This window comes from Mauremys reevesii, linkage group 2, assembly GCF_016161935.1.
Source record: "Mauremys reevesii isolate NIE-2019 linkage group 2, ASM1616193v1, whole genome shotgun sequence".
Classification (NCBI taxonomy): domain Eukaryota; kingdom Metazoa; phylum Chordata; order Testudines; family Geoemydidae; genus Mauremys; species Mauremys reevesii.
The window spans coordinates 82,229,256-82,254,894 of NC_052624.1; the positions used below are offsets into that span (position 1 = coordinate 82,229,256).

Sequence of the window (25,639 nt, forward strand, 5' to 3'; positions counted from 1 at the left end):
AAATTCTTTTCCTGAAATGCCCAGTGACTTCAAACTATCGGAGAACCCAGATGAATTCCCCATCCATTGTCTGATGCATTGAGATTATTGTGGCAAATGGGAACTGAACAGGATGCCTTTGAGAATACTGGCTCAGTTTATCCTCCTCATCCAAAAAAAAAATAAAAATGTCCTGAGGCATGGTGACTAACATGTAAAGAATGTCTGGTTTTGGCTTGTAAACTTGAGCCATCCACCACTGCATTGGCCTCATTCTGAGGAATGCATATGGAGTAACAAATAGACACTGCCATGAGACCTCTTAGACCCAAATAGAAAATTACTTTCTGGGTCTGATGACACAGAATCTCTGGAATACCATCATCACCACAAATCTTTCCTCTGGAAGGAAAGCGCTCTCTGCTACCAAGTCCAGTATAGCTCCTATAACATGGATTCTCCGACAGACATAAATTGGACTTTTTGATATTCAGAAGGAGTCCTAATCCATAAGTAGGGAGGTAGAACCTCAATGCAAATCTTCACATAACAGCCTTCAGCAGCCAATCATCTAAATATGGGTAAACAAAGATACCCGGTTTTCTTCGATGCACTGCTACTACAGAAAGACACTTAATATAGACCTTTGGCACTGTAGAAATGCCAAATGGCAGAACCTTGTACTAAAAATATCTTGGTGCTATCACAAAATAGATTTACTTCCGATGATTTAGCCAATTAGAGTTATGGAAATATACATAATTTAAATCAAGAACTGCAAACCAATTCATACTTCAAAATGATGGAATTATAAATGCAAGAGTTAACATTCCAAACCAAACTTCCAGAAGAACTTGTTCAACTTACTTAAATCTAAGCTTGGACAGACCACTTCACCGCCTGGTAATTAGCCCCCCTAATACCTAAAAAGTGTTGATTTAGTTTCAGATCTATTGAATGAATACATGCATATCATACACAAACACACAATGCCTCTTCAGAGCAGGATCTTTGCACTGTGGTGGCATAAAATCTGTGGCTGTGCTTTATCTTCAGTGATAAACCTCCGTTTGCAGGACTATCAGTTCAGCAAATTTCATGAGCACTATATTCATTAGAAAAAAAATTTGAAAAAACTAATATCCAGATAAATTCTCAGTGAAATTTAATATATTTCAGGGTTTAGCATTTATTTTACTGTACAGGAATAAATTAATGTTCATTTGAATGTCTCTGTTTTGTTTCTATGCCATGTATATCTACAGATAGTAAGAAGTCTCCCTTTCTTAAGATGACATTTACATCGTTTCTAACAACCATGTCTTAGAGTGACATCTTACTATGTATCCATTACTACTTGCTGGAAAGAGTCCAAAAAACAAATCAGTTGTGTGTTCTTGGTCGTTTGACGATTTGGAGGTTTTCTACGCATCTGGAGATTTCCTCCATTAAGTACAATCTGTAAGCAATAAAGATCTCAAAAGAAAGGTACTCATCTTGACTCCCACCCATCCCCAAGTAAGGAATGTTTTCAGCCTTTGGCTTTGCCTTGGGCAACTGGTCTTAAATAAACAGTAAATGCCAACCTTATATGTGGCTCTGCTCAATTCTTTTTCATTTTGTGAGTAGGGACCATAAATGTAGTTCTTTTCTTTCCTTCTTTAACAAAGCAAAGTTGTCACAATAGAAATTAACTATAAGACATATAATATATAGCAAAAAAGTGTTTAAAGTTTACTACTTTGGGGCCTCAAAAGACACTGATGACCTGACAAGATGATGGAGTGTTTAGAGCCTTGTATATCAATTTTTTAACAGACTTGCAGAAAAAAAAGATCTACGCAAAAAATAAATTGTAGCAAGAATTGTACTAGTTCACCAAACAGTCCTCAAAAGAAATCCATAACATGAATAAATTCAACATTTACATCATAGTAATTCTTCATTTACTATCTTATAAACAAAATCAAGTAACAATGTATAAATGTTGAGTATACAGAGAAAGCTACTTCATTTTTGCAATCTACTACTACTGCGTAGGTCATGGTCGTATCACAATTATTTAAATTCAGGAGCAATACTTCACTGACAATGTACTGCAGTGCTTTAGGCTACAATCATCTCACAATGCCTGAAGGGTTATTACAGTGGAGAAATTCTACTGAGGACAATAAAAGATCCTTACCCCTTCCCGAAGGCACCTCATTAGCACAGTGTAAGCAGCCAAGGGAACAACCCAGCATTCTCTGTGGTGCTCCTTTTTTTCTTCCTGTAATGAAGTGGAAGCATCAGCAATGAAGCTAACAGCACAAATGATATTAACCCTTTAATTAAAAAAATCATAATATTTCAGCCATGAAAAATATACCCAACAGATTTTAAAAGGTTAATATACATATGTCAACTGAATAAAATCTAGAAGATAGATTAAATTCTGGAACAAAAGTTGAATTTGATATTTTGAATTTTTATGGCACAAAAAGTTGATTTTAATTATATGGTTGAAGCATGATGTAAAATTCCCATGAGTATTTGTCCTAAGGTTTGTATTTTTCATTGGCTTGATGTAATTCACACTCAAAGCCAGTCCTACAATCTCAGCAATCATTTTGATTAATTCGTTACCTATTTTTACCTAAAGACGCTATTTTTTGCTACCACATTTGGAACTTCAATGAACAGTCCATTTCAACTTGCAGCATCAATCCATTTCTAGTATGAAATTAAATAATTTTCTACTTATACAATAAGATTTATCTACACCTTTTTTTGATTTTGATCTATAGTAGCAAAGGCACTGTACATCAGCAGATCCACAGACAAAGACTTTTTTTAAAGCATTCAAAAAAAAAAGTCTCAGATCATAGTTTAACAGCAACAACATAAAAAGATAACATGTCTCTGGCACAATGGTACAGCCTGTGTCCATTTCAGGGACATCCAACTAAGACTTGGATAGAACTGGTGGCAAATAAAGCAAGTCCTTCTCCCAAGTGAGAATCCGTTCTTTTCTGAACTTCAGAAGTTTCTAAATTACTAAAAATAGGGAAAAAATTCTTTTAAAGAAATGATTGTGTTTAAATTATATCTAGAAATACAGTTGCTTACTGTCCCTCAATTTAAAAAAGTTTTTAAAGAAAATTTGTTTTTGAAAAATATGAAGAAATTATTAGAGTAGCTTATTCAAGACCCAGTATGGAGCACTTGGAAATCTGCTATTTATCTAGAGAGAAGTAACGATATTCCAGAATCCTTACTTACCAGTCCTATTGAAATAGTCTTGTTCTATTCACTAAAATGAGACTATTATTCTGCTATTAGTGGTAAATAGATTGCTGCTTTTAAAAAAATCGCATAATACAAATTGTCAGGTAAATAGAAGGCTATTTGGATTTTCTTTAGTATAGAAAGAACCTGTAACAGTTCATGAAAACAAATTGCACATTTGGGCACTAACCTGCATTTGATAGTATAGAGGTGCTAGTAATTGCAGGAGAAAAACCATTTACTGGGAAAATTAAAGAGAATAATCTTTTAATGTACTGCATACTCTAAAAAGCCTAGGATGTACAAAGTGATCAGGTTAATGTTGCAGGAACAACATTAATTTTCTGTGTCTCCTGACTTTTGAGATTCTATATATATTTCAACATCACCATTCCATTAATAAGATATACTAGTTGAAGAAAAGCGATTAATGAATTGCTTTCCATATATTTTCCTTTCCGAGGAAGACAAATACGTACAACCCTAATCAAAAATCAAATACTTCATTTCTTTCATTCCAACATTATCATTTCTTAAACCTTGTTTCATTCAAAGGGAGAATAAAGTTTAAGTTGATTACAAAGGGTATCAATAGATAAACTGAGTTTTTATCAATGTCTAATTTCCTTTGAGCTCTATGCCAGCTAACTATCAATTCAAACGTGTGGTGTAATTTCCCTTGGAACTAACACATGCAAAAATGATAGATCTGTCAAGTTACATGGTATAACCAGGGGAGATTCAATTTAACGCCAGCCATGGACATCTAACCCTGGACTATGATGTTCTCTCCCCTGCCTTTTTTCTTTTTAATTTATCTGCAGATATTTATATAGAGATATTCTTCATTTACATTTTTTCTTCATGTTACTGTTAAAGAAAATTGAAGATTAAATGCTCAAAGTAACCCCAACATCTGAGAAATATTACAAAATGTGAAAGGATGTGAAAGTCATCTCTGGACACTAGCAAACTGGGTTTTAACCCAAGTTTGCCTTTCCCCATCCACTGCAAAAGTGAATAGGGAAAAATAACTCTAACCTTAAATTACAGCCCAATCAAGTTCAAGCAGAGGATGCCTTGTAAGGAGGAATAAGGGCTTGTCTACACAGTGCCAGCAAAGCACTCTAGAGGGGTGTGATTTGTAGAGCGCTCTAATGCTCTGTGCTCCATGTAGGTCCCTCTGATATGCTCTTGAAAGTACTTAGTTCACGTTAATGTAGTCCTATACCATATTAATTATAAGAGAATATGCATTTGGGCTGTGCAGGATATAATGTGAATACTTTTGTGTGTAAGAGAAATTACTAATTGTAACTGGAGTTAACCAATGCTCATATACACTTTAGAACCTCGTTCTGGTCTTGTGCACTTATGAAATTAATATAGTAATATTCAAAACATTTAGATAATATAGTTAATGCATATGCCTCAAGGGACACAAAGTATAACATGCAATATCCTTTCATGCAATATCCTTCCATATCTTTTTAATCTGAAGAGACCTACATTTCTAAAGAATAAAAACAGAATTTTAATTCTTAAAAGAAGAAAAAAGAAGCACATGGGGGTTTAGAAAAAATGCCATCTTCTGTTATTACTATTAATAGTATTTCTCTTTCTACAAAAGCTAGCATTGTCTAGAAAATGGTACTCCAGGTAGTGGCTGGTGCAGAACATTGTTCTTTTTGTTGCTAGCTCGATAGTCCAAATATAGCCTATGTCAGTAGTCATCAAAATTTGCCATTTGAAATTACTTGATCTCAGTCCAGTTCCTAGAGGACAGCTGTTCACATAAAAAACAAAACAACAACAACAAACTGTTACAATTGGAACCTATATTGACAGTCTCAGCAGAGGACAATGGAAGTGAACTACCCATTCAAACTTAAAGATGGTCTCCCTCCTGATAAGTTTTGAAAAACAATGCTGGGGCAGCAAGGGCAAAATGCTACACTGCTGTCTGCATTATACTGTACCTTACCTGTGCATTGAGAGAGAGGACCATAATATACTTAACTCTGTATTTCTTGATTTTTGTACAATAAAATTTCAGTAAAGTACTCAATTGCTTTTTAACATGCCAGATGCACGGCAACACTGATCCATGTACATCACCACTGAAATGCAGGCAAGGGAATGTTGCATCAGTTAACCAGTGTTCAAATTCACTCACATTCAGATCACACAGAAAGGACCATTTGTTTTATGACCTTCTTTGTGGGTGGGGAAGGAATCATCTGAGAATAGAGTTGTAAGTATGGAGGGAAATCAGTGATTGTGGAAGAAGCTTTTAACGGTTGGAAAAAGCTTTTAATAATTTATGAGGCTGGTTTGGGGTTTTTTTTTCATTTTTATTTTTTTAAAGTAAATCCCCCTCCACGGCTTTGAAAATGTAGGGATAACTTCTAAGAGCTATTTTCTACTGTGCATATAGCACCAGTGGCCCAGTAAAAGCAAGACAGTTTAATGAGACTACAGGAACTGCCACTGTTACATGAAAACATTTCAATCCTGCTACCGTCATTCTGGATTCCCTCCTTCCAAGGGGGGGAAATACCATCACATGAATTAGAAGCATTAAAGGCTTCATTTCAGTTTTAAAATGCCTCTTTTAGCAAGCGCAAAGGAACATTTTTAAAAATAACAGAGAGCATTGAGAAGTGTAAACTGGGATAACTGAGAAAAAATGAAAAAAAAATCTACAATGAAAGAATGTAAGAAATTTAAACAAAGATGTTAAAACTTCTATAATCTGTCCTGAAGATTCACAAAGCAGAGGGGGAATATAAAATGGCAACCAAATAATTCCATGGCCCCTTTAAAAGTTACATTTTATTTCTAACAAGAGCTTTAAGTATTTCTTTCTCTTAGGGCTGGTCTACACTGGGGGGGGTATCAATCTAAGATACACAACTTCAGCTACGTGAATAGTGTAGCTGAAGTCGAAGTATCTTAGATCGATTTACCTCGGGTCCTCACGGTGCGGGATCAACGTCCGCGGCTCCCCACGTCGACTCCGCTACCGCCGCTCACTCCGGTGGAGTTCCGGAGTCGACGGGAGCACGTTCGGGGATCGATATATTGCGTCCCGAAAAATCGATTGCTACCCGCCGATACGGCGGGTAGTCTGGACGTACCCTTAATGGCAGTAGCTAATGAAAGAGAGCGAGAGAAAGCAGGCACAACAGTGTGGGATTTTAAAGACTTGCAAATCCCCTGTACTTTTAATGTCACAGCACTTGAACTTATTAAACATTAATAAGGCGTGCACTTGAGGGTAACAAATGCTATGAATACCCACATAGGATGTTTACCTGACTTCTGAAAAGGATTTGAAACATTAAAAAGATTTGCAAAGATTATCTTATAGACTTACCTGACTGGCTATCAGGAAAAGCACCTCCCCGAGGGCGGGTAAAAGGCATTGTTTCAATTTGCTGTTCCTGAAGTTTTCCCTGATCACTTCAGTTAGGAGTACGACTGCCTAAAATAGAAGATATGATAGGCCTTAATTGGCAACCCTCAGACAAAACTTGCACTGAAAACCAGCCGAGATGTGCCTGAGACCCAATTCTACTTCTGTAGTCCTCACTCAGGTAGAACTTTCACGCACATAGAACGAGGTTGATAAAGAAGAACAGGAAGAAATTTTTAAACTACAATGTGAAACAACTGAGAGGTATTGCCTATATTAGACAGTCATGATCCTTAAAGTCAATTGTTTCCAAAAGTTACTGCATGCTATGTACCTGAGATGCTGGGTCAGGGCCGCCCAGAGAGGAGGGCAAGTGGGGCAATTTGCCCCGGGCCCCACAGGTTCTTCACTTGCTCCGGGGCCCCCGGAGCTTCTTCTGCTCCGGGTCTTTGGTGGCAATTCGGCGGCGGAGGGGTCCCAGAGCGGAAGGACCCCCCGCCGCCAAATTACCACCGAAGTGGGGGCCCCCCGCCGCCAAAGACCGCAGGCCTCCTGAATCCTCTGGGCGGCCCTGTGCTGGGTTATTTTTACATACTTACTTTATATAAGCTGTAATTATGGTATATCACACATCATGGTGTGTTAACACTTGAAAAAAAAAATCAGCTTTTTCATGGACTACTGTAAAATATATTATTACCACTTGTACTACCCTTTTCAGAGAATCAGTAAAACGTTACCAGCTACAAATCTTGATACACACCGGCAGGAATAACATTTAATATTTCATATAAATAATAGGGCTTCCTACTGCATGCTTACCTCCATGATATTTTAAAATGTACAAAAATAAGTACAAGGCTCAACAGCAATTTGAAAAGAAGACTATAGAAACAAATGCATTATCACCACCTTTGGAATAACAAATATACTGTGCACTATTTCACTCTTCCATCAGTAAACACTTCCTCTTCCATTCCCCTTTAAAAACCAAAAGTACCTCTTGTCAGTCTGTCTGAGGAGAAAGTTCCTATGTTTAGTTTATGCCTTTTTGCTGGGGAACAACTGGTTGCAGACTTGTTAAGCAGTATTTTTATTTTAATTTAAAAAAAAAAAGTTTGTATCTCCCAAGACAAGTGTCACACAGTCATTAATTCCAAGATCTTGGATGTCTACTTTGTTTTCACTACCTGATGGGAAAAGTAAAAGTTTATCCAATGAAGACTGTTCATATCTGACCAATCAAATCAAAACTAAACAAATAATGTACTGGCAATATTCTTTTCATTGTTCAATTCTCATCTAATTTTATACTTCCATATGGGTAAAGAGTACTCTAACCCATGGAGTTTGATGTGCCACCTTTTTAACATACAAGTAGTAAAGAGAAGGGTCAGTCAGAAACTGAGAGACCAGACTCACTTCTTAACTGAGATGGATCTAGGCCTCACTACAAAAGGACAAACTAGAGAGACTTATAGTCAGAGCACTTGTCTTTAATGTGCCCTTCTCCAAGGCACAATGAACATGGAGTGTGGGGTCAGTATTAGGGATCACATCCCACATGACAGTGTTTAAAACCTGGTGAGTGCATTTAAAAGCTAAATGCTACTTAACTACCTACTACTACTAATTATCAGAGTACTACTATAACCAACTACATACACAAAATCACAAGAAAGCACCCTGACAGAAAAATATGAAGCAAGATACAAAAGACCGGACATACTAGTCAGACCAATGGTCCATCCAGCCCAGTATCCTGTCTTCTGACAGTGATCAATGCCAAGTGATTCAGAGGGAATAAACAGAACAGGCATCATCAAGTGATCCACCTCCACTCGTCCACTCCCAGCTTGTGGAACACAGAAGCTAGGGACACTCAGAACATGGATTTGCATCCCTGACAATCCTGGCTAATAGCCATTGATGAACTTATCCTCCATGAACTTATCTAGTTCTTTTTTAGATCTGTGGTAGTTTTGGCCTTCACAACGTCCCCTGGAAATGAGTTCCACAGGTTGACTATGCACTGTGTGAAGAAATACTTCCTTTTGTTTGTTTTAAACCTGTTGCCTATTAATTTCATTGGGTGACTCCTACTTCTTGTGTTATGTGAAGGAGTAAAAAACACTTCCTTATTCACCTTCTCCACACTAGTCAAAATTTTATAAACCTCTATCATATCCCCTCTTAGTCATCTCTTTTCCAAGTTGAACAGCCCCAGTATTTTTCTCTCTCCACATATGGAAGCTGTTCCATACCCAGAAGCAAGTGGGATTAGGGGTATCACTATTGTCTTTTAGCTTACATTTTAATTTAAAAAACAAAAATAATGGAATTTAAAACTTCTGATATACAATACAGAACAGTTTGAGAGAGAAAACCAGTACAGTTTGGTTCAGTGGTTCTGAACTGAATAATAACTGTGATATTGGCATCTTCTTCCTCATCAGATGTGTTATCTATATAACTGATATATATGTTATTTCATATAGTATAGCTATATATCTTCCAATTTAAAAAACACCTATTTGTGCACAGTCTATGTAACAATAGGTTTCTATCATTTACTGTTATCTATCTCACTTCCCTCAAGCTGTTTGTCACACTCACTTGTTGTACCTTCCCTTAAAATTAGACTACAAACCATTCAGGATAGGAACTGTGTCATCCTATGTATTTCTATAGTGCCTAACCCAATGAGACCCTTATCCTGAATGTGGCTTTTATACAACTAGTACTAATCCAAACACACACAATATGGGATACTAAGGAAAGAACAGTAGTGGACAGCACTGAAAAGTTAGCATTTACCAACCATTATCACAAATTTCCTATCCAAGTATAGAGGAAAATTCTTGCCTCTGAAATACCGCTCTGTGGTAAATGTTATCAAATACTGACTTTTTAACGGTGAACACTTTATAAATTAGCCCTATGATTTTGCTGAATGCATTCAAGGAACCAAGTTCTCCGTAGCCATAGACAAAACATGCACACCTAAAAGGATGTGGCTCATTGTGTCAGAGGGGTATCTTGGTTCCTCCCCAAATCCATGCAGAGGCCCTTCTCAGGTCACCTGCAACTGGAACTATGGGAGAGATGTGGGGCAGAGCCTAGGGATCAGGAATCCTGGTCTAGAAATGTGCCTTGAGAAAAAATGGACCCTAACTAATCTCTTCATTCTCCCACAAACACAAATATTACTTTTACTCCTGACAGGAATAATATAGGATAGATTACAGGTGTAAATTAACTCTGCTTTAGGGCCAAATATAAAAGTACAAAATTTGGGCCATAGACTTTTTGTTCAAGGTTAAAGGGCAATAACTTAAGCAATACATAAATAAAAAGTGTAGTCGTATTTTATTACTTGGAAAAAAACTGTAATAAAAAGTCAATTTATATTAATTATCGACAATATGTCATCTCTCCCCACTCTGGCTATTTTTTTTCTTTTCTATCAGCCTACTTTTTCCCTATTGAGCAATTAGTAATGAACAGTATGTCCCACAGCGTCTTGAAAAGGCATTTTAAATGTAACACATCAGTTAGACATTTTATACTAGCTGTCAAGTTGGATGGACATAATAGATATAGTTACAATAAAAAAGAGCTAAGGTACAAGATTTATATCTGGATAGACAGCCATTAGCTATACGTATGACAAAATAATATGTCGATTCAATATGTTATTCCTTGGATATTTTCATCCCAATTCAGGCATCTAGAAGTTTCTCTGCAGTTCAGAAGCCAGTATTATAGTTTGTTCACAAACAAGAGCTATTTTATACCTTATGAAGTAGGTGGCAGAGATTTACAACATTACTCCATTTTTAATCCATTGGTATGAGGTGTCAGAAAGCATTAGTGGGAATTAAAACACATTTGTAATGCTGCAGACCCTTACAGAGATAAAACTGCCTATGCCTCCAGCATAATAGAAATTGCTGTAGAGCTCAATGTCTTTTAAGTAGACACACATCATGTTACGTGTGCTGATAATAACAAAACAACTTTACTTTCCTTTGAACACAGTACTCTCACTTGGTTGCAAAAGTAGGTTATATACAGTATTAGCACTAAAACAGAAAAATAACTATCTCTATTATAACTTTTTTAAAAGTACACATGAAAAAGCACATATACTCTGTTACAAAGAAAGATAATGGTGTTTCTTAGAATATCCTAAAATACTGATTTGCATAAGTGGGGAAAAGATGATGGTGCTATCATTGGTTGAACACTATAAAGATTTGGAAATATCTTCACAAAAAATATGGCAAGTTCATTAGACTTATGTGTTATTTGTGTATCTGGATGACATCGCTGTATTCTTAAAAATGATTTCAGCACAAATTATTATCTGTCTGAAAATTCAATACGGCCATTCATTAAGGCCAAGATAATGTTTCTAGATACCTTAAATGACTGCTTCTTGGAGCAGCTAGTCCTGGAACCCACAAGAGGAGAGGCAATTCTTGATTTAGTCATACATGGAGCACAGGACCAGGTCCAAGAGGTGAATATAGCTGGACCACTTTGTAACAGTGACCATAATTAAATTTAACACCACAGCAACCTAACATTGTAGCATTTAATTTCAGAAAGGGGGACTACACAAAAACGAGGAGGTTGGTTAAACAGAAATTAAAAAGGTACAGCAGTGAAAGTAAAATCCCTGCAAGCTGCATGGAAACTTTTTAAAGACACCATAATAGAGGCTCAACTTAAATGTATACCCCACATTAAATAACATGGTAAGAGAATCAAAAAAGATCCACCAAGGCTAAACAACAAAGTAAAAGAAGCAGTGCGAGGCAAAAAGGCATCCTTTAAAAAGTGGAAGTTAAATCCTAGTGAGGAAAATAGAAAGGAGCATAAATTCTGGCAAATTAAGTGTAAAAATATAATTAGTAAGGTCAAAAAAGAATTTGAAGAACAGCTAACCAAAGCCTCAAAAAGTAATAGCAATTTTTTTTTCTAAGTACATCAGAAGCAGGAAGCCTGCTAAACAACCAGTGAGACCAGTGCATGATCAAGATGCTAAAGGAGTACTCAAGGACGATAAGGCCTTTGCAGAGAAACTAAATTAATTCTTTGCATTGGTCTTCATGGTTGAGGATGTGCGGGAGATTTCCAAACGTGAGACATTCTTTTTAGGTGACATATCTGAGGAACTGTCCCAGATTGAGGTGTCATTAGAGGAGCTTTTAGAACAAATTGATAAACTAAACAGTAATAAGTCACCAGGACCAGATGGTAGTCACCCAACAGTTCTGAAGGAACTCAAATGTGAAATTGCAGAAGTACTAACTGTAGTCTGTATCCTATCATTTAAATCAGCTTCTGTACCAGATGACTGGAGGATAGCTAATGTGATGGCAATTTTTAAAAAGGTCTCCAGAGGTGATCTCAGCAATTACAGGCCTCTAAGTCTGACTTCAGTACCAGGCAAACTAGTTGAAACCATAATAAAGAACAATCTTGTCAGACACATAGATGAACATAACTTGTTGGGGAAGAGTCAACATGGTTTTTAGAAAGGGAAATCATGCCTCACCAATCTACTAGAATTCTTTGAGGAGGTCAACAAGCAGGTGGACCAAGGGAATCCAGTGGATATAGTGTACTTAGATTTTTAGAAAGCCTTTGACAAGATCCCTCACCAAAGGCTCTTACACAAAGTGAGGTGTCATGGGATAACAGGGAAGGTCCTCTTATAGACTGGTAACTGGTTAAAAGATAGAAAACAAAGGGTAGGAATAAATGGTCAGTAGTCAGAACGGAGAGAGGTAAATAATGGTGTGCCCCCAGGGGACTGCATTTGGACCAGTCCTATTCGACATATTCATAAATGATCTGGAAAAGGGGGTAAACAGTGAGGTGGCTAAATGTGCAGATGATACAAAACTACTCAAAATAAATCCTGGGCAGACTGTGAGGAGCTACAAAAGGATCTCTCAAAACTGGGTGACTGGGCAACAAAATGGCAGATTAAATTCAATGTTGATAAATGCAAATAAAGCACATTGGATAACATAATCCCAACTATACATCTAAAATGATGGGGTCTAAAGTAGATGTTACCACTCAAGAATGAGATCTTGGGAGTCATTGTGGATAGTTCTCTGAAAACATCCACACAATCTGCAGCGGCAGACAAAAAAGCAAACAGAACGTTGGGAAGCACTGAGAAAAGGATAGATAAGAAGACAGAAAATTTCATATTGCCTCTATTTAAATCTATGGTACGCCCACATCTTGAATACTTCATGCATATGTGGTCGCCCATCTCAAAAAAAATGTACTGGAATTGGAAAAGGTTCAGAAAAGGGCAACAAAAATGATTAGGGGTTTGGAACGGCTTCCACATGAGGAGATATTAATAAGACTCGGACTTTTCAGGTTGGAAAAGAGACGACTAAGGGGGGGTATGATAGAGGTCTATAAAATCATGACTGGTGTGGAGAAAATTAATAAGGAAGTGTTATTTACTCCTTCTCATAACACAAGAACTAGGGGTCATCAAATGAAATTAATAGGCAGCAGGTTTAAAACAAACAAAAGGAAATATTTCTTCAGACAATGCACAGTGAACCTGTGGAACTCCTTGCCAGAGGATGTTGTGAAGGCCAAAACTAACAGGATTCAAAAAAGAACTAGATAAATTCATGGAGGATAAGTCCATCAATGGCTATTGGTGTCCCTAGCCTCTGCTTGCCAGAAGCTGGGAATGGACAACAGGGAATGGATCACTTGATGATTACCTGTTCTGTTCATTCCCTCTGGGGCACCTGGCATTGGCCACTGTCGGAACACAGGATACTGGGCTAGATAGACCTTTGGTCTGACCCAGTATGGCCATTCTTATGTTCTTATGCCAGGTAGAATGTACACTGAAATCAACTGAAGCCTTACTGTTGACTTCAATGGCCTTTGGATTTCACCCTTATTCACTAGTGTTTATTCTCCTACTTAAAAATAGTAGCCATCCTACCAGAAACAATACTATATGGCTTAGCTGATCAATCACACACTACATATACTAAATAGCAAATACTAGGCAGTGAAAAGTTTTGAAGAATCCACAGGCTGAAATTTGCTTACACAAACTGCTAGACACTACAGCAATACAAATAAATAATAAATAGAATATTTCTGAATACAGGATTGTTTTGATCACAATTCACAGACACAAAAGGCCAAAATTTGTCATGCATTTTGTTAGTAACAGAGTTTGACCAGATCTACAAGATAAACTGGTATTTGAAGCAACACACATTAAAAGCAAGGAACAAGATTTTTTAAAAGGCCTACTCAAAAACTTAAGTACAACTGCTAGTCAAATGTATGATCAGCACCTAATGTCCCATTTGCAGTGTAATTTGTACCGTCCTAGGAAACTGGTGATAATACAGTAATGTCCTGATAGAATTAAAAACAGATTTCTGTCTTGTAGTACAGTCAGAAACAAACCATATTTTAAACTTTTTCTCCAACAGTGCTGCAGCTTTGCAAAAAAGTCTAAGGATGTGTCATGGTTCTGAACTGGTCTTGAATTAACAGTGAAATCCAGTGGATAAAGTTGAATCAACTATGCTGTATAACTAGTTTTTGCATGTTCTGATAAACTGACTGGGAAAGGAAAGACGGGCAGAAAGCTATAAATGAAGAAGAGGAGGGGTGGTCCATTGGGTGTTCATCTCTGCAGCACTAGTTTTTTTTAGCCACAAGATTATTTGGGCCTCCCTTGTGGCTAAAAAATAAAACTAGTGCTGCTGAGATGAAGTACCAGATTTCTGTGCATTTTGTGATACTGATGCCTTGGAAATGGTGGCATGCTTAATAAGACTTAATAGACTCAAAGTGCTTGAAAACAAATGACTTTTATTCCTTGACATGAATGAGCTTTACTTTGTTGGTGTTCAGCTAGAATCCTTTTATCACACTTTGAATTTAAATGCTGTTCATTGCCTTGAACACCCACTGGACCACCCCTCCTCCTCCTCCTCTTCTTCACTAAGAATGGAAGATTTCCTTTCTGCTAGTAACATCTCCTACAATTCTGTAATGATTGGGCTGCTTCCCATCAGTTTGCAGTTTCCGGAGGCATTTCAAAGCTGTGGCACAATATAGGCTGGCCATGCCTCCTTATCCTGTTTATCGACAGATGAGTCATTCCAAAGATGTGTAAAATTCATAGAATATTACCAGCAACATCAATGTCACCTCATTAACTATGGAAAGCAGGCAATTATCTGCATAGTAACGTCCAAATAAAAAAAGCTGACCTTTGGCTAACGAGCTGACCATTGCCACATCCAGGTAGGCAGAATTATGGGAGATGCTATTAGCAGAAAGGAAAATTATTGGGTAAGAAATTTTCCATTCTAATGTGCAGCATTCCCAGACGTAACAGAATCGTTGGAAAGTAGCAAACAGTGATACAGAAGCTGGGAGGGATAAAGAGAAAGTAAAATAAGAATTAGATAGAAAAGGAATCCCACCCACAAAGATTGCTCAAAAGGCCCTCACCTGCAGAAAAGGAGGCCTCCAGGTGAGATACCATTGAAGAAGGAATCAAGGCACAGAAGGGAGAAGAAGTTGCCAGAGGCTTGAAGGGAAGTCCCTGTCTGTACCTGTTCTTCAAAATGTGATGCAGATGTGTATTCTACTTAGGGGTGTGTGCACCCAGTGCACTGGAGCCAGAGAGCTTTGCCTAGCAGTACCCATAGGGGGCGGCACTCACACCCTGTGACCTTAGCCCTCCCCTGGTGCCGCCCTGACCCCTTTAGTTCCTTTGCAGGGTACATCAGAAGTTCAAATTGCAATGCAGGATGACAGACTATTGGAACACCTCTGCATTACATCTCAAAGAACATCAATTACAGGTAGGAAACCATTTTTTCTTCAAGTAGATGCAGTTGTGTATTCTACTTAGGTGACTCACAAGCAGCACTCATAGGAGATCCTTAAAAGGAGGACTGCTGGACTGCCTTCGCAAACTTTGTATCTGACTGGATGCAGCAATAATGGTACAGTGGTTTGTAAAAATATGCACAGACGACCAAGTGGCAAATGTCCAGTACAGGAATGTCATTTAGAAATTCTGTAAAAAGCAACAGAGTCCTGTGGCACCTTCTAGACTAACAGATGTACTGGAGCATAAGCTTTCGTGGGTGATGAATTGGGTATAGTCTATAAGGTGCCACAGGACCCTTTGTCACTTTTTACAGATCCAGACTAACACAGCTACCCCTCTGATACTTGACTTAGAAATTCTGTCAACATCACCTGGGGTCTTGTGCAATGAGCTCACACCCTTTGACGAGGCATAGCCTGCGCTACTTCGTATTCTACGGTGATATAGGAAAATATCCACCTGGAGGTCATCTGCAAAGAGACCACTTTTATCCTTCATTCAGTCTGCATATGAAACAAACAAATGAAATGAGGAGTAGAAAGGTTTGGTTCTATCCAGATGAAAAGCTAAACATTGTCTGACATCTAACAAGTGAACGTGTTGTTCTTCGGGGGTTGAATGGGGCTTAGGGAAGAACACTATTAAATATATAGCTTGGTTCAAGTGAAACTGGGAATCCACTCGATTAAAACTTAGGGTGCAGCCATAGGGTTATTTTGTCTTTAAAAAATTGCACGTAAGAGAGCTTCACCATCAAAGCATGCAACTCACCCACTCTCCTTGCAGCTGTTATTGCCAAAAGGAAGACAGTTTTCAAGCACCAAAGGGAGAAAGAAGAAGTTGCCAGAGGTTCAAAGGGAGGTCCAACATGATATGCTAAGACAGTATCACAGTCCCACAAAAGAACCAGCTCTTTAATTGGCAAGTGGAGACAAGTAACTCCTTTCAAGAACATCACTTTGAAAACACCAACTTCCCATGAATGGGAGGATGAAATTCCAAAATAACCATCAGGTGGACTCCCAACGAACTAAGCGCAAGACCAGAAGTCTGAAAGTGTAACAAGTACACCAAGATGTCCTGGATAAAAACTAGCTTTGGCTGGACTCCCTGGGCTGGCAACAATATTGAAAACTGTTTCAACTCTGCCGAACAGGCTGCTCTCTCTCAGCTCAGATTTTTCTGTGGTGAAGTCATGCCTACTTGGGGGGTTGGTAAGAGCCCCAATATATCTATCTTTCCCAGAGCCCATGCCTTAACAGCACTAGGGTCATCTGGCTGGGAGACAGCTAGGCATAATTCACTCTCTGCTGAGCCTCGGAAAGCTCCCTGATACATAGAGCACCTTTCGGACTTTGTCCAGTGCTTGTGAGACTGCTCTGCCATGCCTGAAAGGGGGAAGAGAAGCTCACCAGGAGAGTGCTGCAGCAGAGGCTCCAGGTGGCTGTGGCCATGATGTGGCATAAACCCTGAACAAGGAAGGTGGCTTGGAACAAATAAAAGCTCACTACTGCCTAAAAATAACTTTAAAATATAAAGGCAAAAGAAAAGGATGGGAGCAAATCAACCACCACTTGATTGCTGCCACAGAGGCAGTAGATCTGGCAGCAAGCAGAAGGTGGCATGGCCAGTACACACTGTGCCACAGCTTTGAACTGCCTCTGGAAACTGCAGAGTGGTGTGAGCAGTCCAGATATAACAGGATTTTTTTTTTAAACAAACAGCAGCAAAATTGTTCTAAATGGTAAATTTTAAAAGATCTCCTGGAGAAGTGCAGATCCTTTTAATACATACATAGAATCATAGAATCTCAGGGTTGGAAGGGACCTCAGGAGGTCATCTAGTCCAACCCCCTGCTCAAAGCAGGATCAAACCCAACTAAATCATCCCAGCCAGGGCTTTGTCAAGCCTGACCTTAAAAACCTCTAAGGAAGGAGATTCCACCACCTCCCTAGGTAACCCATTCCAGTGCTTCACCACCCTATTAGTGAAAAAGTTTTTCCTAATGTCCAACCTAAACCTCCCCCTCTGCAACTTGAGACCATTACTCCTTGTTCTGTCATCTTCTACGACTGAGAACAGTCTAGATCCATCCTCTTTGGAACCCCCTTTCAGGTACTTGAAAGCAGCTATCAAATCCCCCCTCATTCTTCTCTTCTGCAGGCTAAACAATGTCAGTTCCCTCAGCCTCTCCTCGTAAGTCATGTGCTCCAGCCCCCTAATCATTTTTGTTGCCCTCCGCTGGACTCTCTCCAATTTATCCACATCCTTCTTGTAGTGTGGGGCCCAAAACTGGACACAGTACTCCAAATGAGGCCTCACCAGTGCTGAATAGAGGGGAATGATCACATCCCTCGATCTGCTGAAAATACAACTCATTCCTTCTGGTAGATCTCTGATTTTGATCTATTAAAAAATGCTATGTCCTGTTTACAGAAGTAAATGTGAAGAGAACCCTTCGTGTATATTTTAAAAAACTGCAATATACAAAATGACTATATTCAAAATTCATCCCTATGAAATGGTATTAATTTACCCATATACCTACTTTTCTACTTCATAAGACATTTACCCTTACTTTGTTTGTCGATGCTGTACTAGCATAAAAATACAATAATTTAATGCTGCACGCAAAGGATTCCGTTTATGTAAGAGAAAAAATGCTAGTGAATGGCATTTCATTATATCTACAAATTCAGCTCATTCTTTCTGCCCTGATGTGCAACCGTAATAAAGCCTTACTTCTGTTTTCCTGAATTGTTTTCAGAGCAAGCAAGGGTAAAATGTGTGATGCTATACCCAAAAAGAATAAAGTATAAAATGAGATAGTTTCAAAGGGGAAATTATTAATTTATGTATTTATTTACTTCCTGCTACTCCTGTTCACAAGCTGAAAACAACTAGATGACGTAGGAGGCCTTTTCCAACCTTATCATTTACAATCCTATGGATTACAAAAAACATTCTTACAATTTTTTTTTTTTTGCCTTGGACTGTTCAGTTTCCATCTACTTCCACACACTCACCAGTATAATTTAATTAAATATAAATTAAATAAGTTTTTAAATTTTATTTTGCAAATAGTAGTTTTCTCCCACAAGAAGAAAAAAGTGTTATTCACCTTTTGTAACTGTTGCATATGTCCATTCCACTCTGGATATGCACATGCCACATGTACAACTGCGGGAATTTTTTCCCTCAGGGATACCCATTAGGGCAGCTTGAGCGCCTTCTCCTGCCAAAGCGCCACTATTGCTGATATAAAGCGCCCAGCTGACCCCACACCCCCTCAGTTCTTTCTTTCTAAAAACGCCAAAATAGAGGGGCAGGAGGGCCGTTCATGGAATGGACATGTACAACACATATTGAAGAACAGTTACAAAAGGTTAGTAATCATTTTTTTTTCTTCTTTCTGAGAGTGTACATGTAGATTGCACTCTTGGTGACTCCCAAGCAGTAATATACGAGGAAGGATCGGAGTTTTTGTACATATAGACAACAATACAGATCAACGAAATTTGGCATCTTCCTTAAAGTAATGGAAGGAGAACGTGTGCACCAATGATCCAGTTGCCGCTTTACAAATGTTCCGGATAGGAATCTGTGCTAAGAACGCTGCTGAGGATGCTTGTGAATGCATGTAATGAGCAGTCAGGTTACTAAAGAATGTAAGAATAGCCTTACTGGATCAGACCAAGGGTACATCTAGCCCAGTATCCTGTCTTTCAACAGTGGCCAGTGCCAGGTGCCCCAGAGGGAATGAACAGAACAGGTAATGATCAAATCAAGTGAGCCATTCTTTGTCACTCATTCCCAGCTTCTGGAAAATAGAGACTAGGGACACCATTCCTGCCCATCCTAGCTAATAGCCATTGATGGACCTATCCTCCACGAATTTACTAATTCTTTTTTGAACCCTATTATGGTCTGGGCCTTCACAACATCCTCTGGCAAGGAGTTCCACAGGTTCACTGTGTGTTGTGTGAAGAAATACTTCATTTTATTTGTTTTAAACCTGCTGCCTATTAATTTCATTTGATGACCCCTAGCTCTTGTGTTATGAGAAGTAGTAAACAACATATCCTTATCTACTTTCTCTACACCAGTCATGATTTTATAGACCTCTATCATACCCTCCCTTAGTCATCTCTTTTCCAAGCTGAGAAGTCCCAGTCTTATTAATCTCTTCTCATACAGAAGCCATTCCATTCCCCTAATCATTTTTGTTGCCCTTTTCTGAACCTTTTCCAATTCCAATATATCTTTTTTGAGATGGGGCAACCACATCTGCACACACTATTCAAGATATGGGTGTACCCTGGATTTATACAGAGGCAACATGGTATTTTTTGCCCTATTATCTATCCCTTTCTTAATTATTCCCAGCATTCTGTTTGCTTTTTTGACTGCTGCTGCACATTGAGTGGAAGTTTTCAGAGAACTATCCACAATGACTCTGAGATCTCTTTCTTGAGTGGTAGCATCTACTTTAGACCCCATCATTTTAGATGTACAGTTGGGATTATGCTTTCCAATGTGCATTACTTTGCATTTATCAACATTAAATTTAATCTGCCATTTTGTTGCCCAGCCACCTAGTTTTGAGAGATCCTTTTGTAGCTCTTCGCAGTCTGCCTGGGTCTCATCTTTAGTAATTTTGTATCATCTGCAAATTTTGCCACCTCACCATTTACCCCTTTTTTCAAATCATTTATGAATATGTTGAATAGGACTGGTCCCAGAACAGACCGCTAGGGGACACACTATTCACCTCTCTCCATTCTGAAAACTGACCATTTATAACTACCCTTGTTACCTATCGTTTAACTAGTTACCAATCCATGAGAGCACTTCCCTCTTATCCCATGGCAGCTTACTTTGCGTAAGAGCCTTTGGTGAGGGATCTTGTCAAAGGCTTTCTAAAAATCTAAGTACACTATATCCACTGGATTCCCTTGGTCCACATGCTTGTTGACCTCCTCAAAGAATTCTAGTAGATTGGTGAGGCATGATTTTCCTGTGCTAAAAACCATGTTGACTCTTCCCCAACAAGTTATGTTAATCTATATGTCTGACAATATTGTTCTTTATTATGGTTTCAATCAGTTTGCCTGGTACTGAAGTCAGGCTTAGAGGCCTGTAATTGCTGAGATCACCTCTGGAGCCCTTTTTAAAAATGAGCATCACATTAGCTATCCTCCAGTCATCTGGTACAGAAGCTGATTTAAATGATAGGATACAGACTACAGTTAGTACTTCTGCAATTTCACATTTGAGTTCCTTCAGAACTCTTGGGTGAATACCATCTGGCCCTGGTAACTTATTGCTGTTTAGTTTATCAGTTTGTTCGAAAACCTCCTCTAATGATACCTTAACCTGGGACAGTTCCTCAGATCTGTCACCTAAAAAGAATGGATCAGGTTTGGGAATGTCCCTCACATCCTCAACCATGAAGACCGATGCAAAGAATTCATTTTGTTTCTCCACAATGGCCTTATCGTCCTTGAGTGCTCCTTTAGCACCTCAATCATCCAGTGGCCCCACTGGTTGTTTAGCAGGTTTCCTGCTTCTGATGTACTTAAAAAAAATTATTACTTTTTGAGTCTTGGGCTAACTGTTCCTCAAATTCTTTTTTGGCCTAATTGTAATTTTACACTTCTTTTGCCAGTGTTTATGCTCCTTTCTATTTTACTCAATAGTATTTAACTTCCGCTATTTAAAGGATGCCTTTTTGCCTCTCACTGCTTCTTTTACTTTGTTGTTTAGCCACGATGGCTCTTTTTTGGTTCTCTTACCATGTTTTTTAATTTGTGGTATACATTTAAGTTGAGCCTCTATTATGGTGTCTTTAAAAAGTTTCCACGCAGCTTGCAGAGATTTCACTTTTGGCACCATACCCTTTACTTGGTGATGAAACACCTGTCCATTCCTAACAACGATGGATACACAAAGTTATCCAAGATGAGATTCTCCATGAGGAGATTGGGAGACCTTTCAACCTGTCCACTATAGCAACAAAAACGTTAGACTGCCAAAATGGTTTAGTCCTCTCTATGTAGAATGTTAGAGCTTGTCTAAGACTAACATCCAATGTGTGTAGTCGTTGTTCATTCCTATTTGCATGAAGTTTTAGGTAAAACACAGGTAAGTAAACTGGTTGACTGCTATGAAAATCTGAAACTACTTTAAGGTAGGAAACTCAGATAAGGGCATAAGTACACCTTAGCTTTAAAGAAGACAGTATGGTGGCTCCAATGTCAAGTCAGACCCATTTCCGGCAGAAGTGATTTCAGTTAGAAAAGCCACCTTCCAAGAGAGGTATAGTAAGGAGCATGTTGCTAAAGGCTAAGATGGTGGTTCCATAAGTTTAGACAAGGCCAGTTTAAGTCTCAAGTCTCACATGTGCAATCACTCTGTAGATCCATCTGCACCTTCCACTGCTTCTGTTGATTCCCTAGGTGCTGCTGGAGGACCACCAAGACCTGCTTAACCGCCCCCTGGAACTAAAGTGGAAATTCTGGTGACCAGCCTTGTCCCTCCATATACCTACTTGGAGGGCAGACCATCCTTCAATAAATAGGTCTTGCATATATTTAGGTTCCATCATCTAATTGTCCAAACTTAAAGTCCCAAAGTGCATTTAACCACACACACAATCCTTCCTCCTTCATTGGGGCTATTCCTCTGCCTTTCTTCAGGGCTTAGCCTGCAGCCTCTCCCATTCACTGGTGTCATAGGTTTATTCCCCACTTTGAACTTTAGCGTCCACAAGATGGGGATCTGCATGGACTCCTCTAAACTTAAATCCTAGTTTAGATCTGGTTATGCTGCCACCAGCTTGAAATTCCAGTGTCTAGCACACTCCCTGTTCCCCCAAAACTTTCCCTGGGGAACACAGATTCAAACTCCTTGGATCTTAACACAAAGGGAAATAGCCCATTTCCCCCACCTCCCCCCTCCCTTAGCCGTCGGGAGAGATCACCTTGATTCAAACTCCTTGAATCAAACAAAGAGGGATTCCCTTCCCCCCACCCCTCTTCCCCTGAGATTCCAAACAAGGGAAGAAATCAATCAGGTTCTAAAAGAAAAGATTTTATTAAAAGAAAGAAAGAAATACTATCTCTGTAACACCAGGATGAAAAAATTTACAGGGTCTAACTGTAAACCTAGAGGGACTCCCCCCCCTTTCTCAGAATAATCAAAAGTAACAGCAAACAGAAATAAAGATATTTCTCCAGCAAACACACATGTGCAAATACAGAAATTAATTAGAAGACTAATCCGCCTTTCTAATACTCACTATACTGAATAGAAGAGAATACTTCAGGAAGCTTGGAGAGCCTGGATATATGTCTGGCCCCTCTTAGATCCAAAGAGAGAACAACACGCAAACAAAGAACACAGACAAAGACTTCCCTCCACAGAAATTTGAAATTATCTTGTCCCTTGATTGGTCCTCTGGTCAGGTGTCCATCAGGTTACTGAGCTTGTTAACCCTTTACAGGTAAAAGAGACCTTAACCATTTGTTTATGACAACTGGGTTCAATACCCTTGCAATAGACTTGTTCACCCTCCTTCCCTAGGGTTGGTACGGGAATCCAATCACACCTTTTACTCTGGATTCTGGCACAGGGCCCTGTACTGAACAGCTAGGTTTGCTCCTTTACTTGTGCTGTAGTTTTCCCTGAGCCATTTTCTACCCAGCCTTTTCAGTTCCTCTTGGGGTCTCTGTCTCTTCCCTGATTAGTCATTTCTCTCCCAGGCCTCCCTGCCTAGAGTGATTTCTTCACTGCTCTGAGCTTGGCTTAGCCCCAGAGTCCCCAGCTCACAGCGTAAGCCTCCTTGTTATACAGGTCACTTCTGTCTACTTTCCTAAATCTGGATTTAGGTGCTTAACTAAGCATATAAGTTTGAAAATTTGGTTTAAATTTATTAGAATACAGTGGTTTTCAACATTTTTTCATGTGCAGAACCCTAAAAGAATTCCAAATAGCAGTGCAGACCCTTTAGAAATCTAAGGCAGTCTGTGCACCTCCAGGGGACAATGAGCCCCAGGTTGAAAACCACAGGAATATATTATCTATCAAGAAGAGCAAGTCTAGGGTTTGCAGGCTAGACTGCCATGTGGATGAGCAAATACCAGTCTTGGTCCCATGATCCTCAGGTTGACATACAGTGAGGGTTCAGCTCTATATACTGCCACTGGGAACGAATGAAGAGCAGTGAGTAACAGAACAGCAACCCCTTTGGTCAACTAAGAACTGGCAACTGAGGACAAAAGTATGGGAGATTACATGAAATTGGCCCAGTAGAGGGAGGATGGGGATTTAAACCAGACAGGAAAATTGAAACACATCCGTACAGTTCTAAAAGGGATCCTGAGAGGCTATGGGGAAAGTATACATAGAAAAGGAGAAAGGAAATTTGCAACAATATAATTCAGAACCAAATTCCAATCAGATCTTAAGATGAGAACCCACTAAATGACCTAGGCTGTGACTACCAGAGAGATTGCCTCTCTCCATACTGCCACAGCTGAGATCAGCAGTGATGCTCAAGCTGCATCACCCTTTCTATACTGGAGAGGGGGCTGTACAGTGAGTGCTCTGAGTGGTCCAAGATTTTGGAATATGCTTTTCATTTGGATCTGAAATACCCAAACTTAGTAAATCTGAGGGCATGTTGCAAAAGGCATTTATTTGATAGGAAAATACCCTCAGCTTTCCCCATAAAACCCCAATGGCAATGGTACAATGGAAAGGAGCTTTTCTGTTGCTTTTATTTACTGGCTGGCTGAGTTCATTTGTTAATGTTTATGGTTGTTTAATCCTGCTGCCAGGCTGAGTTTGTTATTTAACATGAGTTTTTAAAGCTGCAAGGTGGTCATTATATTGTGAGAATAATTGTCAGGTGCCTAGAATTTTCTGTATGGGTTTTTATTTAACTCTGTTTCGTTTTGGCAATTGTTTAAATCTAACAAAAGAAATAAATCAAATGTATATATTCAGTGTGAGCTGTTTTGTTTTTTAAAACAAATCTAGCAACTCTAAGAAGACTTCTGAAATATTCTCAATGTGGATTAATATAAAAACACAAATTACTGAAGGTACAAGTTACTCTATGCATACATCCTATAGAGCACAAATATATACTTATTAATTATTCAAAGAAGGGGATGGGGCAAATTGAACTCAGTTCAGCAAAAGCCCTTCTACTACCAGAGTTAGGAAAATTAGTCACATGGCAGCACAGTGTCTAAGTAATAAGGACAGATCTATACTGGACTCCATGTAGTTTTTAAACAGACCTCGTGAGGGTCAGCTGATCAGAAAATGCTTACAATCTTTGATATTTGGACTCAATGGTGAGCTGAACTCCAGCACCCTTGAACTGCCCCCAAATCAACACAGCCACCATGCTTTGTTTCTCACTGTCCCTTATGCATGTAATCCTCTATAAAAACTAATTCATGAGGCCACTTCTCTGTCCTCTGAAATTTCTCTTAAAGAACAACCTATGCTGTGACACCATATGAAACTGGGCAGCTGACAAAGGATAGATTACGGGGCTGTAGGGTTAAAAAGTTAATATAATTAATGTACATAACTGGTTTGTATCCCTCTTCCCTACTATTGATATGTCACTTAATTTAGAGAAAAAGAAAAAAAATAATGCAATGGACCTAACCAAAAAAAAAAAAAAATGCGTATCACTCCCAACCCTCTCTGTTCCCAGCCCGACTGCCCCTCCTCCCTGACTGCCCCCCAAGACCCCTGCTCTCTGCCCCCTTACCAGCAGCAGAAGCTCACAGCCGCGACACCTGGCCAGAGCCAGCTGTGGTCCCCACGCTGCCCAGTGGGAGCGGCGGGCCAGAGTGCAGCCTGTGGGGGCGGGGGAATAGCAGGGGAAGGGGCCGGAGACTAGGCTCCCCGGCCAGGAGCTCAGGGGCCAGGCAGGACAGTCCTGCGGGCCGGATGTGGCCCATGGGCCGTAGTTTGCCCAAGTCTGGTTTAAAAGCATCCAAAATTATTGTACGTCAGTGTAG

General features: G+C 39.2%; 1 protein-coding gene across 11 annotated transcripts in view; it reads right to left on the reverse strand.

Annotated features, from left to right (window-relative positions):
* Positions 1-25,639, reverse strand: part of ULK4 (unc-51 like kinase 4) — a 425,848-nt gene that overhangs the window by 336,742 nt on the left and 63,467 nt on the right. For all 11 annotated transcript variants that reach the window (XR_005594699.1, XM_039526400.1, XM_039526397.1 and 8 more), the window contains exons 18-19: positions 6,626-6,733; positions 2,165-2,248 (exon numbers count right to left, since the gene is read on the reverse strand). Coding sequence is in view for 10 of the 11 variants with exons in the window: in XM_039526400.1 (XP_039382334.1) it covers positions 2,165-2,248; positions 6,626-6,733 (192 nt within the window). In the remaining variant the exon portion in view is untranslated. The remainder of the gene's footprint in view (positions 1-2,164; positions 2,249-6,625; positions 6,734-25,639) is intronic.